Source organism: Mastigoproctus giganteus, chromosome 7, assembly GCF_048544385.1.
Source record: "Mastigoproctus giganteus isolate SK-2022 chromosome 7, ASM4854438v1, whole genome shotgun sequence".
Taxonomy (NCBI): Eukaryota; Metazoa; Arthropoda; class Arachnida; order Uropygi; family Thelyphonidae; genus Mastigoproctus; species Mastigoproctus giganteus.
In genome coordinates this window covers 222,530,279-222,547,138 of record NC_143581.1, presented here as the reverse complement: position 1 = coordinate 222,547,138, position 16,860 = coordinate 222,530,279, and the positions used below count along the sequence as shown (strand labels likewise).

The following is a 16,860-nucleotide window of genomic DNA, read 5'->3' as shown; positions in this document are numbered from 1 at the left end:
AATGACTGTTGTACAATTATTACGAGAGATTTTGTGTAGGCAGAAAATGAACCTGGAGATTTGAATGCAAACCAATTGTGATATACAAGTAGACTCCCAATTAACTGGGGTGGTTGGGGATCGATTTCCTGGATAATCCACGAAATAAGCAAAAAACCGGGGTTATGAACAATATGCATTTAATATTAAAAAAAAAAAAAATTTGTATATTTCCAGCACTATCTGATACTCTAGCAAATCCAATTAATTTAACTTTATTCTTTATTAAATCTTGTACAGTTTATTCACCAACATTGCATTCTTTCATTAAAGCTTGCACTTCAGCCCCTTTTTCATGTTTATTGATGAGTTCAAGTTTTTTGTTGTATTGAAAGAACAATTATTTATCTTTTTAACATGATGGGTAACTTTAAAACTACTTTGAAATAAATGCAAACAAAATACGTACGTACTTACTGAACAACTGCAACTCAAAGTGTGCCTGCCAACTAAACACACATGAATATAACCTGTTTGTATGTGCATGCACCTAAGGATTGAAGGAATCCCTGAGGGACAGGATGGTACTGTAGAGTCCCAGTGGCAGATTAAGGGTTTGTGGGGGCCCTAAGTGGTATTTTTATTAAATAACATTTAAATTTAAAAATAAATTATTGTAAGTACTGTAATTTATTTCTTAAGACATTTAAATAAATTTTTTTTTTCGTCCCTAGTTAATCTCCTCCCAGATAATTTGAGTCTACTGCACAATATTTTTATGTTGATAGCCTTAGTGCATTTATTGAAAACTAAAGGTTGCATAAAGGATGAGTTTTAAGGCATATTGTGGAATAAAGGATTTCATCCCTATAAGATCTGACATTATCTGAGCAAACAACATTCTCAGAAGATTTATAACAGTAATCCATCCAAGGAAGAGAAGAATGGAAATCTGGCAGATCATCCCATTTTGAATTCTTATAATGCAGAATGGGATGCTGCTAAACGAGACAAGGCCATGAGAAGGCAGTTCATTTGGAGAAGCGACCATCACCAAGTTGTGATCTGAGGTGCCTAGAGGACAACTAACACTGACTGTATACATTGAAGGGTTGCTTGTAAGAAAAGAATCAAGTGTTGGGTATGCAGTTAGGATTGCTTGGTTATAAATAAATGAATAAGCTAACCAAGGTCAATAGTAATTGCAAAATCCTTGGTATTTCCTCGTCAGTCTGTGCAACTAGAAAACAGAAGCCAAGTGGAGTTGTAAACATTAAAATCAAAAGGAAAATTCCTTCACTGTTAGAAAAGTTAGATTGGAGAAAGTTATTTTTAAAAGAATCAGAGTGATTTGTGTGGAATAGGGCAGAGAGATTTTAAGCCAGAGGAGAATCCAAATGAGGAAGCCTCTGACAAGGAATAACAGAATGGACATATGTGCAAGTGCCAACTTGAAACAAAACGAATCGTAAAGCGAACAAATAGGGAAACTGAGATGATTAGTGGTTGAAGCAACCAATAATTGGGATTCTATCAGAAAACATAAGTGGGGCTTGGCAGACTGTAGTTGGAAATGGGCATTAGCAGTGGCAAATGATACAAGAAAGCAAACTTATATAGCATCAGCCAAAAAAAAAAAAAAAACCACCACCTGTTCATTTCCTCCAATAGTTTGTCTAGTTCGTTCTTGAATTTATTTCAGATATCAACTTCCACAACAACAATAGATGGAAGTATGTTCCAGCAAACAACCACCTACTGAATAAAGGCAAACTTGCGCATATCTATTCTTCAACCATCCTTCCTTAATATGAATTTGTGCTCCCTCGTGCGTAATCTGAGCAAAAGTAAGAATATCATCAGCATTGAGATTACTCAATGCATTCAAAGCCACGCCACCTCAATCAGATCACCTTGCAGGTGCCCAGTCACTGCAATATGCAGCACTGAAGCCTTTCTTGGTAAGCACATCCCTTTGTTCCCCTCACCAATCTCGTTGCCCTTCTCTGTACTCGTACTAGCAGCTCTACATCCTTCCTAAAATGAGGGGCCTTTAGACCTGTATGTAGTACTGAAGATGTGGGCTGATTACCTTATACAATTGGATAATGACCTCCTTATTCCTGCTAGCAAAATTCCTGTATATCATTGACAAAACCCGATGAGCTGTCCTGGAAGCCTGTCTGCATTGCTTAGGGAAATTCATATCTGACTGCACAATTACCTGAAAGAGGCCTCTGAGGTCGGGAAAACTCATATCTAGGAAGTAAACTCATACACCGACCATTGAACAAAATTTACTGTAATTAAAATTTTTACAAATAGTATAAAATAAAACAAATTATTTACAATAAACTAATGATTGTACATTACGGAATACTAAAAACTGTAATAAAAGATCGTTTACAATAAAATAAGCTAAAATATAAAATTTATAAAATTTAAAATTAAAAGCGCTAAAAACCTGGAGCTTTCGAGAGCGTCAGCTCTCTTCTTCAACAGTAATATGACTTTCTGCAACATCTCTTTAAGTAGCAGGTTCACGGTACCTCCACACATGGTATTTCTCCACGTGGTTCAATTGGCACATGGTCAGAACCGGAAGCGGAAATATCTCGGGTACGTGGCAAAGAAAATCGTTCATCCGAACTTAATACAATTGTTTCAAAAATAGGATGAATACGCATGCCTCTATCTCTATTCATGGTATTCTTACTGGATGAACCAATCCGTAAACCCTCGAGCCATTTACGCTCCCAGTATCCGTGTGCACGATCCAAAATAATAGCGTCCTCCGGGGAGATTTGATGCTGCTTCTCCCAAAAATGTTCGGCCACAGCAGACTTACTGTAATCAGCCATTCTTATGGCATTTAAATGTTCCCCCAGGTGATCCCTAAGCCGTCGTTTTGTTTCCCCCCACATAACACTCCCCACAATCCGGGCATTCTATTCTATAAATAACTCCACTACTGAGATCTTTTGATATACGGTCTTTGACCTGAGAAACAGCTGTGCACAGCCTCCGCCCAGGAAGCTGTACACAGCGTGTCTTATAACCCCGTAAAATTCTTGCCAGATGCTCAGTAAGGCCCGGATAGTAGGGGATGTATGCGGTGGCTACCGGGACGAACGACTCCCTACGCTCGGACACCCCTCTACTATATCTATCCAGGATCCTCTGGGGGTATCCGCACTTTCTAAGTTCTGCCGTGACACGATTAATTTCTTTCTCTTTATCCTCAGAAGTGGTACAGTGTGATCTTACTCTGTCAAATAAAGCTTTTGCTACACTATTGTATTGTCCAGCTTGTGCTGAATTATAGTGGGTGTATTGACCTCTACACATGGTACACACCAAAAGATCTCAGTAGTGGAGTTATTTATAGAATAGAATGCCCGGATTGTGGGGAGTGTTTTGTGGGGGAAACAAAATGACGGCTTAGGGATCGCCTGGGGGAACATTTAAATGCCATAAGAATCGCTGATTACAGTAAGTCTGCCGTGGCCGAACATTTTTGGGAGAAGCAGCATCAAATCTCCCCGGAGGACGCTATTATTTTGGATCGTGCACACGGATACTGGGAGCGTAAATGGCTCGAGGGTTTACGGATTGGTTCATCCAGTAAGAATACCATGAATAGAGATAGAGGCATGCGTATTCATCCTATTTTTGAAACAATTGTATTAAGTTCGGATGAACGATTTTCTTTGCCACGTACCCGAGACATTTCCGCTTCCGGTTCTGACCATGTGCCAATTGAACCACGTGGAGAAATACCACGTGTGGAGGTACCGTGAACCTGCTATTTAAGGAGATGTTGCAGAAAGTCATATTACTGTTGAAGAAGAGAGCTGACGCTCTCGAAAGCTCCAGGTTTTTAGCGCTTTTAATTTTAAATATATATTTTAGCTTATTTTATTGTAAACGATCTTTTATTACAGTTTTTAGTATTCCGTAATGTACAATCATTAGTTTATTGTAAATAATTTGTTTTATTTTATACTATTTGTAAAAATTTTAATTACAGTAAATTTTGTTCAATGGTCGGTGTATGAGTTTACTTCCTAGACATGCACAATTACCCCCAGGTCATTTTCATTTTCCACTACTCTGAGTATAGTACCACACAGTTGGCACGTCATTTTGGGGTTAATGCTAACCTTATGCAATACTCTGCTTTTGTCAATGTTAAGTTTTAATTGCCATTTCTCAGCCCATCTACCTAACTTTTTTAGGTCCTGTTGCAGTGACATACTGTCATTAACCACCCTGCCAACTTTGTATCATCTGCAAACTTGGCTGGCACATTATGACCCGCATAGTCCATGCACCATTAAACCTCAATACAAACCAAACCAATCTGCAAACTTGGACATTAAACTTGATACACCTTGATCAGTATCATATATAAAGATAGAAAACAACAGTGGGCCCAACACCGATCCCTGGGATATTCCACTAATAACATTGGCCCACGAAGAGCAGTGTCCATTGATTACCACTCTGTCTTCTCCCACTCAACCATCCCTTTATTCATAGTAACAACTTGCCATTAATGCCACACTGCTCCAATTTGTACAGCAGTCTTTCATATGCAACAATATTAAAAGATTTCCTGAAATCCAAGTATATGACATCAAAATTATTTTTTGCATTCAGTTCCTTTGTAACCACATCATAGTATCCAATCAAATTGATCAGACAAGATTCTCCTTAACAAACCCATACTCTGTCTGAAGTATAACTGCAGTCTTGTCTAGATGATTCTGTATTACTTCTTTAACAATTGGCTCCATTACAGGAATACCTCGCATAGCGCTGTTAATTCGTGCCAAAAAAATACCGCGTTATGCAAAACCGCGCTGATCGACGTATTATTAGTATGTATTTTAATGTAATGCATTACGACAATTTGATTATATGAGTCGAGTTGCAAAAATATATAGGTGTTTGTTTACCATAAATTGATGCACACGAAGTTCTTGCAAAAAAAAAAAGAAATTAAAATGATAAAAATGAAAAATACTAGTAAGTACGGTACAAATGATTTTTATTGCAGTATGTATATACCAAAAGAATATAAATGAAGTATGTACTGTATTTTTACTTTGAAAAATAACTGATCAGCTTAGTTTGCACAGTTTTTCTTCTTTTTATCTGCATACATCTCTTTATAACATCAAATGTCATTTTGCAACGCCTGCCTTACTTTCATAACTCGTTCGATGTTTGGATCTAGAAGAACTCTCAGCGCCATTATATTTCTTCTTTCCACTCATATTTGCATATAAAGGTGTAATGTTTTTAAAAAAATAATCTTTAATAAAAATACACATTTGTACAGCTTATGCACAATGAACGCCCTCACCAGTCGGAATCTAGACTGTTTATTAATGTACGAATGCTAGCAGAGTCTGTATATAATGGGAGTTGCGACAACAGTCAGTGTGGCCTTGAATTATAATGCATTAGCCTACGTGCTGGCATTATAATACACACATACATATCAAATGTATTGGTGCGTAACATAGTTAATTTTTTTTCAATTTGTAAACCGCACTATAGCGAAACCTGTGCTGTTTGCAACCGCGCTATGTGAGGTATTCCTGTATTTCTTCTGGAACAGAAGTTAAACTAACAGGTCACTAGGCACCCCCATAGCCAGGTGGGCAGGAGCAGCAGTGCGTATCATACACTTCTTGATTAGACTGGAGTTTGAGCCCGTGACCACCAAATACGGAGGATGCGGAAAGGTCAGAGAATGACCACCGCATAGCCCCAGAGCAATATGGCTTCCTAAAAGCCAAATAACAACAACAACAGGTCACTAATTACTCATATCACCTATTGATCCCTCTTTGTGAATTGGGGATACATTTGCACACCTCCAGTCCACAGTGACCTCTTTTGAATCCAAGGATGCTCTCATAATTATGGCTAAGGGTTTGCTTACTTCTTTCGCTGCCTCCCTTAATATAATTGGATAGATTTCATCCACCACAAGGTGCCTTTCTTATGTTTAACATCAACAATTTCTCTTCCACTTTCCTCTCAGTTGTTACAAAATCAATGAGCTCTCTGTTAGAGTTCGATAAACTTCTGTCCTCCCCTTTCCCAAAGAATTCCTCATGTTTGAATGTAGATGCAAAATACTCACTCATTGTTTGTAAGAAAAATCTGAGCAGGATCATCAACAGTCAAACCATGGATACATTGATTCATCCCCTTCCTTCTATTGTTTACATAAGTAAAGAAGTCTTTGCTGTTTTTCTTTACATCCTTCTCCAAGGATTTCTCATAATCTACCTTTGCTTGCCTAACCGCCTTTGTGACATTTCTGACTAGTTTGTATCTACCATAGGCTTCTGTGTCGCCTCATAATTTATATGCATCCCATGCATTTTTCTTCTCTGCCACGAGTCTCATCAGTTCATCTTACATGCATTTAGGCCTCTACCTTGGAAAGTATTTCGTAGTTTGTACGAAAAGCTTATTATGTTTTCTGACTAATTCCTTGAATGCTTCCCATTTGATACATTTTTAGAGGGAATGGATGTGTTTTTTTTTTTGCTGATACTACATAAGCTCATACGCTTGCTTTCTTGCATAATGTGCCTCCATTACAATTACTATTTAGAATATGCTGATGGTAACATCATCCGTTGGCCCCCACTGTAGAGAATTTAAAAACTGTCTGAGACTACTGTAGTCACCTTTATGAAACCAAAAGCAAAAACCCTTCCCTTTACCCTTGATAGTAGATTCATCTTTAAGTAAATCTCGATTAGACCGGGGTTCGAGCCCGTCACCACCAAATATGGAGGATGCGGAAAGGTCAGAGAATGACCACCACATATCCCGGAGCAATATGGCCTTAGTTGCTAATGCTCCTAAAAAAACAACAAACAAGTAAATCCCAAATCAATACCCCTTGATCTCTGCCACCTAGGGTTCTTTTATCCATAGATTCTTAATGCATGAATAATCACTGCTCATAATCAGATCAACAGTATTATTCTTTCTTGTTACCTCTTTAACATGCTATAGAAAACAGTCATCCAATGAATCTGCAAAGTTTTGCTAGTCTGTAAGTGACCAATCCACAAGTTCCAGTCAATATCTGGAAAGTTAAAATCCCGCATGTCACACCAAACTGACCGAACATTGCACTGGCCACCCATGTCAACTGGATGCATTGTCTTAGATTTTGTGCTTCTTAACTAAGGGCATTTTCCCTCCCACCCCATCCTGTCTGCCCTTTATGTATACATTTACTTCCCATATTCAAATTCTGCATCCCCTGTATCTGATATCCCAACAATGTCTGCATTTGATGTCTTGACCAGCACTTGATCAAATTTATTTACTGTGCTCCTAGCATTTGTGTACATGCAAGTATACATGCACCTGTTTCTACCCTTAGTTACCCTAACACAGCCCATGTATATGCTTGTTTCACGATGACTCTCAGCAGTCCTTGAAATCCTCTGCACCTTGCTTTCAAGGCTGCTGCTTGTTCCAATAGATGCAGTGGAAGAATCACTTGCACCTCTGCCTGCAGCTATCATTATATCACTGAGATCTGAACTAAGATATGTATGTCCAGGTATGTTTGTGAAATGCATGAGGAAGTTTGAGATGTTTAGATCTCTTTTTGAAGATAAGTTTTTGATGCATTCAGTAAATAAAGTAAAAGTAGAGGAAACGTGTATGAATTAATGGAATTTTTTCATATGCCATACACATAGCAAGAGTATATACCCAGCTCCTTACCATAATGTGGTCTCAACAATGCCCTTACAGCACACACAACTTGGACTCCCTCCTCTCATTAGTTGCAGAGTAGAAGCAGCAAGATTATACACTACCTGATCTGGATGCCTCCTAGAGAGTTACCAATAGGTTTGTTATGGTGAACTATCTAGCAGTTGGCCTGTGAACATCATTTTAGAGCTGTACCCTCAAAATATAAAGAATAGTGGATCTTGCCATGGTGCCCAATCATAACCTCAAAAGACATTTCTCATAGTGCATGATGGAAGAGATGGGAGATGCTGGAGCTTTACTCTGTAGATTAAGCATGGGTTTCATTGCTTTAAGCCTCCATTAAGCAAAGCAGTGGTATTGAACTATATCAGTGCTTCTCAAACTATCCGTGGTGAAGGACCAGTTTCTTTTATTTCCAATCCATGACGGACCAATACTTTTGTAAAATGCAAATTGTTGTGGACCGATAATGGAAGAATCGTCGCAGACCAGTAACCTACAGTGACGAATTTCCAATTCTTCACGGACAGGCACCAGTCTGCACACCACACTTATGCTAAGTGTTATTTACCATCTAGTATTGCTTGGTGACACAGGTGGTGGTATTTCTCTGTGTGATGTGATACAAACCTCAACCCCTGTTATGTTGGTTCACATCTGGGTGGTTGCCTCCAGTATACTAGGTGCATTGTTTCAGGACTTGCACATGAGGGTATACTTAGGATTACTAACAGTTATACCATTGTGAAGGTGCAAGCAGAGGATTTTGTTGTTTTGCAGAATGACTGGACTTTACTGAAATTTGATCCATGTGACTCACAAGTTTAGACTGCAGCAAACAGTAGCCTGTCATACCTGAAAGAATGTGACAAGCCTCAGGAACTGGATAATATATTAGATAGTGGCTTCACAGTTTGTAATTTAATGAAAGCACAAATAGCATTAAATAAGTTTAAGAATAAAATAATTGCATTCTTTTATTGTTAAACTTATTTAATGCTATTTAAAACATAACATTAGACACAAAATTAAAAAGGTCAGACATTTTCATTAGATAAATAATTGCTGTGATACCTTCAGACACTTTTAATTTGCTAGGGAAATGTTACAGTGCAATAATGTAAATTAACATATTTTAAAATATTTTGATATTTTAATTTTTATATGCTCAGGAAAATATTTTGGTTTATATTAACTGATTTACATTTCTTATTTATTCATATTTTGTTTGTAATTACATACATTGGAGGATGGTTTTCACTATATGTATTTAAATGCTCAGAAGTTATTTACCTTTTAAAATAATGCTACACCCATTTGCTCTACTTTTGCAGGTATTTGACTGCATACTTAAATCTTCCTTCCATAACTAGTGGTTATCATAATAAAGATCATACAATAACTTCATGATGTGAGAAGTTTTTTCATTGTTGGCAACACAACACTTCTTACAAACTGCAGTTATCTTTGTTAAAGTGAACTGCTCAGTTCTCTCTAGAAATAATCTTCTGAGGATATTCTTTTGCACATATAAATTAAAACTTCTTCAAATGAAAGTGTTAAAAGGTTATTAATCATTTTTTTATAAGTGTGAATATATGCATAAGACAGTAGGCACATTATTAGCATAATGCACCTATTGTCTTCACCACATCTGTCTGCCTTTCTATCCATCTGCATATAGCAACTTGACTTCTGATGGATAGATGGATTTCATGAAATTTTATACTCGAGTCTTTTAAAAAGATTTGTCATGCCGTTCCAAATTTCATTAAAATCAGACAAATAGAAATCAGGCAATTATTACTTTCTTTTTAAAAATTTTTTTTTAATTCTCATGTAATGTCTTGACTCCCAGTGGATGGATTTTTATGAAACTATATTTGGGCCTTTTAGAAACATTTGTAGAGCCATCCTAAATCATTAAAATCAGATGAACAGAAATCTTCCAATTATTATTTTTGTTCTGTTTATCTGCATATAATAACTCAACTCCCATTTATATTTTGTACTTTTAATATGATTTTTTGATCATTCCAAATTTTATTAATAAATTGGATCGTAGAACTCTAGGATTCATTGTTTCTTTTTTTTTTCATACATATCACATAGGCTATCCATATACTGTATATTGTATCTGAAGCATTGGATATGTTTGTTGCCATACCTGGCTATAGGAATGACTCTGCAATGTGGCAAATGCACAGAAAAGAAATTTTCTCTGTTCCCACATAAAAGTCATTGTTTTTTGCTCGGGCTTTTATTTTTTTGTTATACATAATGAATTATTGCTACACTGGTGTGCAAAATTTAAGGACCAGTCAGGTTTTCACCTGTAGCTTCTCATAGGAGTGGCCTGGATATGGGAAAAGCATACCAAAGGAACCTCGTGAGGTACAGAAATGATGGACACAACAACGTAAACAAAACGGTACAGAGGGACTTTATTCAAAAATGGCAACATAGCACTGGCTGCCATGATACAGATCCATCACTGCCAAAGATGGAACAAATGGAGGAGGTGGTCCTCAGTAGGAGATATGGCCACCCCCTAATGTCGATGCAGGCTTTGCACCACCTGTCCATACTTAGAACAGTGTTGATGATAAGTTCTTGCGGCACATCGTCCATTCCTCTATCAGCACCATCTTCAGCTGGTGAACATTTTCTGGTGAGTGTGGATATGCCGCTAGGCATCTTCCCCGAGTGTCCCATATGTGTTTGATGGGATTTAGATCGATGGAACGGACAGGCCAATCCATATTAACAATGTTCTCACTTTCCAAAAGCATATCAACAGCTGCAGTGTGATGGTGTGTGGCGTTATCATCCATAAACATGAACTCAGGGCCAATGGCACCTCGGAACACATGCACATGGGGAAGGATTACCTCAATACAGTAGCATGCACCGGTTACAGTACCGCCTTACAGTATCTGGAGTTGTGTTTGTTTGTTATTTGGTTTTTAGGAGCATTAGCAACTAAGGCCATATTGCTCCGGGGATATGCGGTGGTCATTCCCTGACCTTTCTGCATTCTCTGTATTTGGTGGTCACGGGCTCGAACCCCGGTCTACTCAAGAAGCGTGTGCTACGCACTGCTGCTCCTGCCCACCTGGCTACAGAGGCGCCATGGAGTTGTGTTTGTCCATCCAAGATAACACTTCCCCAGACGAGAACACCTCGACCACCATATCGATCCCTTTCAGTGATGTTTGCGGGGTGATACTGTGTGCCAACCTCTCGCCAGATTAGCTGACGTCCAGAATCGTTGCTGAGACTGAATGTACTCTCATCAGTAAAGATTTTGTGATTGTAACCTTTAGAAATAGTGTTGGTCCTTAAGTTTTGCACACCAGTATATTTGCTAACATTCCTGAAATATAATGAACCATGTAAATTAACTAACTTGTTTCATGCTGAAAATAATAAAATTACCAGTTACTTAGTGACACAATGGATGCTGAATAAGTGAATAAATAATTTAGCATTAATTTTTTTTCTTTGTATGATTTAACCTATTAAGCAGAAAATTCCCTCATAGTTAAACAACTATTTAAAATTTTGAATTTTTATTGTTTTGTGTGATTTTTTTAAAATTTTCTTTAAGATTGCGAAATACATCTTGATAAAGAAGCAAGAGCTATTAATTTCGATACTGAATCTGAAAAATGGAAGGTAAAAGATGATAAAGGAAATGTGGATGATTTCAATATTGTAATATTAGCAATACCAGCACCTATTTTACTAGAACTTGAGGGTACAATTAAAGAAATTATAGGTAAGATTGGTTCTTTTTTTTTTTTTTTTTTTTTTTCAGATCTATATATAGATTTAATCAAATTTAATTTTATGAGGATGGCGATTTTAAGTATGTCTAGGCAATTTATTTACTAAGTACAACTGTGGCATACCCTCAAGTGTAACAAAATCGGTGACATGGCACCTGAGGTGACAACTTTATTTTAATTTCTTGAAAAAAAATTTTTTTTTTTAAATTTGTTTGGAGTATACCATTCTTAATGAATTGCAATGCTTATTGTATGTAATTTTTTAAATTTTTTAGCAAGAAATTAAATACAGTGTACACTGCTTATTGTAATCACGGATAATACTATCACTTTTATAAAGTCCCAATCACACATAAGAATACATGGAGTTATGTTGTTTACGCAATCAGGCTTTGCTTTTTGCTATCACTTTTTTGCTTTATTGCAATTTATGCATGTGCAGTGTAAGTGATTATGTAACATGTTGATTTGTTCTTGAACTCTGACACATCATGTGGCTTGTTACTGATTTTTCTTCAAGTTCAAATGGTTGTCGGTGTCAACCATATGAACTTGAGTATGAACTTACTCTGTGAAAGAAAGTATTGTATGTTTAATCCTACCAATCTGGTTGTTTTTACATAGAGTATTAACCCTTTTCTAATTCTTGATTTTAATATTTTGTTTATTTGTTTTTAATAGTTGGATTTCCAGAAACATTATGACAGTTTTATTTTGATTGATGGCTTTCTTGAAGAAACTGGAGATACCTAAATTAAAGTATTTTGTATTGCTTGATTTTAATGTTTTTTTTCCTGTCCTCTTAGACCTTTTTATATACACATTTCCACTCTGCATCAATAAAAACACTGAACAGCTGCATTCTTGTTCCATCGGTTATTGTTATCACTTTAGCCGAGTCCTGAAGTGGCACTAAGTCACAATAAGTGGCATCCACTATATTTAAAAAATGTGGTTTTCACATCTTTTACTTTCAAAAAAATATTTTCTGAAAATTAAAAATAAAGAACATTATAGACATAAAAATGTAAACATGAAACTATTAGTCTCTTCCATTTTTCAGTTTAAAAAATTGTTAATGATTCAAAATTTCAAACATGTACATGTATATATTTATTTTATGTATATTTCCAGTTAGCAAAGCAAATTGGAAATATTTCTCAGAGCATTCAGAATTTTTCTGAATACTCTGAATCTTTTCTTTTACCTGACCAAAGTACTAAATAGAGCAAATATGTTACCCATGCAACTTTGCAGGAATAGGAAATATATCTCCCTGTGTTCTTCATTAAAACTAAAAAAAAATGAATGAATCAGGAATGAAAATCCCGAGCATCTCTTGAGATGCATGATGACTCTTCCTATGATTAAAGCTGGCCCCGTTCAAAATCGGCCATATGGTAGGCAATGGCATATCACCACATTATCTGATGCCACAGAGACCACAACAAAAACAACTCCAAAAACTGCTGTTAACCAGATCCCGGATGCAACTGTGTGCCCTGCAAAATTAAATTTAAGAAAGAAGAGGGTAAACATGGCCACATGGGATGTAAAAAGTTTAAAAGAAGGCAAAATGGATGTAGGCATCAATGAAATGGATAAGTATAAAATTGACATTTTAGGAGCAACCAAAGTCATGTGGACAGGACAAGGTCATCTCAAAACTGGAAATGGGTTTTTGGTTGTTTTTTCTGGACGTGACCAATTAAAAGAACATGGTGTCACTGTCATTTTGAATAAGGAATGTTCAAGGTCTCTTCTTGGATACAATCCTATTAATAATAGAATGATGATGGTTCGACTTCAGAGCCAGCCAGTAAATCTCGCAGTTTTAGTTGCATATGAACCGACACCAACATCCACAAAGATATGGATGTCTATTATGAACATCTCCAGTCAGCTCTTGATCTGGTCCCAAAAAGGATATTTTGATACTCGTGAGTGATTTTAATGCAAAAGTAGGCAAGACAGTTTCTTCTAGTCCAGTATGTGGTAGGTCTGGTCTTGGCACTAGAAATGAGCAGGTTGAAAGTTTAATTGAATTTTGTCATTTGAGCAATCTTGTCATATGTAACACCTGCTTTCAGCAGCACCCGAGAAGGCTCTACACGTGGAAATCTCCTCATTACAAAGCAAGGAATCAGATTGATTATATCCTTATGGAGCAAAGGTGGCATTGCAGTTTAATCACAGCAAACACACTTCCTGGAGCAGATTGTGGCAGTGATCATCAGCTACTCCACATTGTTCTCAAGCTGAAGCTGAAAAAGATCACAAATAAGGTTTTCCCTAGACAATTGGATGTAGAAAATATTCCAAACGATTAATGCTTGAAACAGGAAATCGTTTTCATGCTCTATTAGAACTAGATGATGATATGCTGCCTGAGGAAATGTGGGAAAATACAAAAAACATTATTAAGGATTCAGCAAATAGACACATTAGAGAAAGGTTAAAGATCAGGAAGCCTTGGATTACAGAAGCCACTTTTAAACTTATTGAACAGAGAAGAACTGCAAAAGCCCAGGCCCAGGATGTACAAGGAAACAAAGAGAATCAGGCACTAAACAAAGTCATCAAGCACTGTTTAAGCCAGGACAAACAGGATTATATCAATTGAAAGTGTAAAGAAATCGAATACCACAACAAACGAAACAACACTAAGGATAAGAAGATGTATGATGTAATTAAGTCCTTAAGACAAAAGCTTCAACCAAAACTTAATGTAATTACGGACTCAATGGGGAAATTTTAAGAGAACAGAAGAGAACACAATGATCTTCCCTCCCCCCCCCCTTTTCAAGAGTGTAATCATGAACCAGTTCCACTGAAGGAAGAAGTCGAAAAAGCCATCAGAAAACTGACATGTGGCAAGTCATCTGGAATTGATGAAATCCCAGCGGAATTGATTAAAGTTACAGATGTGAAGGGTGCCGAGTTTTTTCATAAAATGATTGTAAAAAATTGGGAAATGGGACGGTGGCCATCAGATTGGAAGAAATCAATTTTCATCCCCTTACCAAAAAAAGGAGATCTGAAAATTTGCTCAAATTACAGGACTATTAGCCTAATTTCTCACGCTAGCAAGATTCTTCTTAAAATCATATTGAACAGAATCTCAAGAAAACTTGAAGAAGAAATGCCAGAAAAGCAAGCAGGTTTCAGAAGGGGTAGAGGAACCAGAGATCAGATCTTAAGCCTATGACTGATTATTGAAAAATGCAACAAATTCAATGTTCCAGTCATTTTGTGTTTTATAGATTATGCAAAAGCATTTGATTGTGTTCAACATGAGAAACTATGGGAAACAATGACTATTATGGGTTTGCCAATCCACATAATTCAGCTGATTAAGCTACTGTACCAGGAGCTTAACAAGAAGGAACTGTGAGAACGAACATGGGAAACACAGACTTTTTCACAATAGGTAACTGTGTCAGGCAGAGCTGTATTTTGTCACCTCACCTTTTTAATCTTTATGCCGAAGATATCATGCGTGAAGCTTTGGAAGATTTAGAGACTGGTATCAAAATCTGCAATTTTGATACCAGAAAATTGCAAAAATGCAGATGATACTGTGCTAATTTGTAATTCTAAGGATCATCTTAAAGAAACTCTGAGGAGAGTATGTGAAGCAAGTAAGAAAAAAGGATTAGTAGTAGTAGTAGTAGTAGTAGTAGTGGCATGTGATGCAAGAAAGCAAATGTATGAGCTTATGCAGCATCAGCCAAAAAAAAAAAAAAAATCACACCATTCCCTCCAAATGCCTGTCCAGTTCCTCCTTAAATTTATTCAACCTATCAACTTCCACAACGACAGATGGAAGTTTGTTCCAGCAATTAACCACCCGCTGGCTAAAGGCAAATTTCCGCACATCTATTCTACATCTGTCTTTTCTTAATTTGAATTTATGCCCCCTTAGGTTCATAATCTGAACAAGTGGAAGGATCCCATCAGAATTCAGCGTGCTCAATCCATTCAAGGCCTTATATACCTCAATCAGATCACCGCGCAGGTGCCTAGTCTCCAGCCACTGCAATTTGCAGAACTTAAGCCTCTCTTGGTAAGAGAATCCCTTCATTCCCCTCACCAATCTTGTTGCCCTTCTCTGTACCCACTCAAGTAAATCTACATCCTTCCTAAAATGAGGTCTCCAGACCTGTACGCAGTACTCAAGGCGTGGCCTGACCATTGCCTTATACAGAGGGATAATCACCTCCTTTTCCCTGCTAGCAAAATTCCTATATATCATTGACAAAACCCCATGACCTGCCCTGGCAGCCTGTCTGCATTGCTCAGAGAACTTCATATCTGACTGCACAATTACTCCCAGGTCTTTTTCATTTTCTACCACCTTAAGTGTAGTACCACACAGTTGGTACGTTTCTCTGGGGTTATTTCTACCCAAATGCAGTACTTTGCATTTGTCAAGGTTAAACTTCAGTTGCCACTTCTTAGCCCATCTGCCCAAATTATCTAGATCCTGTTGCAGTAGCAGACTGCCATTACTGTCATTAACAACCCTGCCAACCTTTGTATCATCTGCAAACTTCGACATTAAGCCTGATATACCTTCATCAATATCGTTGATAAATATACAAAACAACAGTGGACCTAACACCGAACCCTGTGGGACTCCACTAATAACATTAGTCCAAGAAGAGCAGCACCCATTGATTACCACCCTCTGTCTTCTTGCACTTAACCATCCTTTTATCCATTGTAGCAACTTACCCTTAATACCATTCTGCTCCAATTTGTACAATAGTCTTCCATGCGCAACAGTGTCAAAAGCTTTCCTGAAATCCAAATATATGATATCAAAATTGTTTTTTGCATCCAGTTCCTTTGTAACCACATCATAATATCCTATCAAATTTGTCAGACAAGACTTTCCCTTAACAAACCCATGCTGTGTCTGAATTATTGCTGCAGTCTTGTCTAGATGATCCTGCAATGCATCCTTAACCAGCAACTCCATTATTTTACCCGGAACAGAAGTTAAACTAACTGGTCTGTAATTACTCGTGTCACCCTTCGATCCCCCTTTGTGAATTGGGGATACATTTGCACATCTCCTTGATAATTTATATGCATCCCATGCATTTTTCTTCTCTGTTACGAGTCTCATTAGTTCATTTGACAACCATTTAGGCCTAAACCTTGAACAATATTTCTTAATAGGTATGAAACTTTTAGTAGCTTCCACGATTAATTCCTTGAATGCTTCCCACTTAGAATTTACTGTTGGTAACATCTTCAGTTGATCCCACTGTACAGAATTTAAAAACTGTCGGAGACCACTGTACTCGCCTTT

The 16,860-nt window shown here is 37.2% G+C and overlaps 1 protein-coding gene across 1 annotated transcript in view; it reads left to right on the top strand.

Moving 5' to 3' along the window:
- LOC150083717 (renalase-like) overlaps positions 1-16,860 on the top strand; it is a 58,096-nt gene that overhangs the window by 11,765 nt on the left and 29,471 nt on the right. The window contains exon 4 of the mRNA XM_090378581.1: positions 11,360-11,530. Coding sequence (XP_090234707.1) covers positions 11,360-11,530 — 171 coding nt within the window. The remainder of the gene's footprint in view (positions 1-11,359; positions 11,531-16,860) is intronic.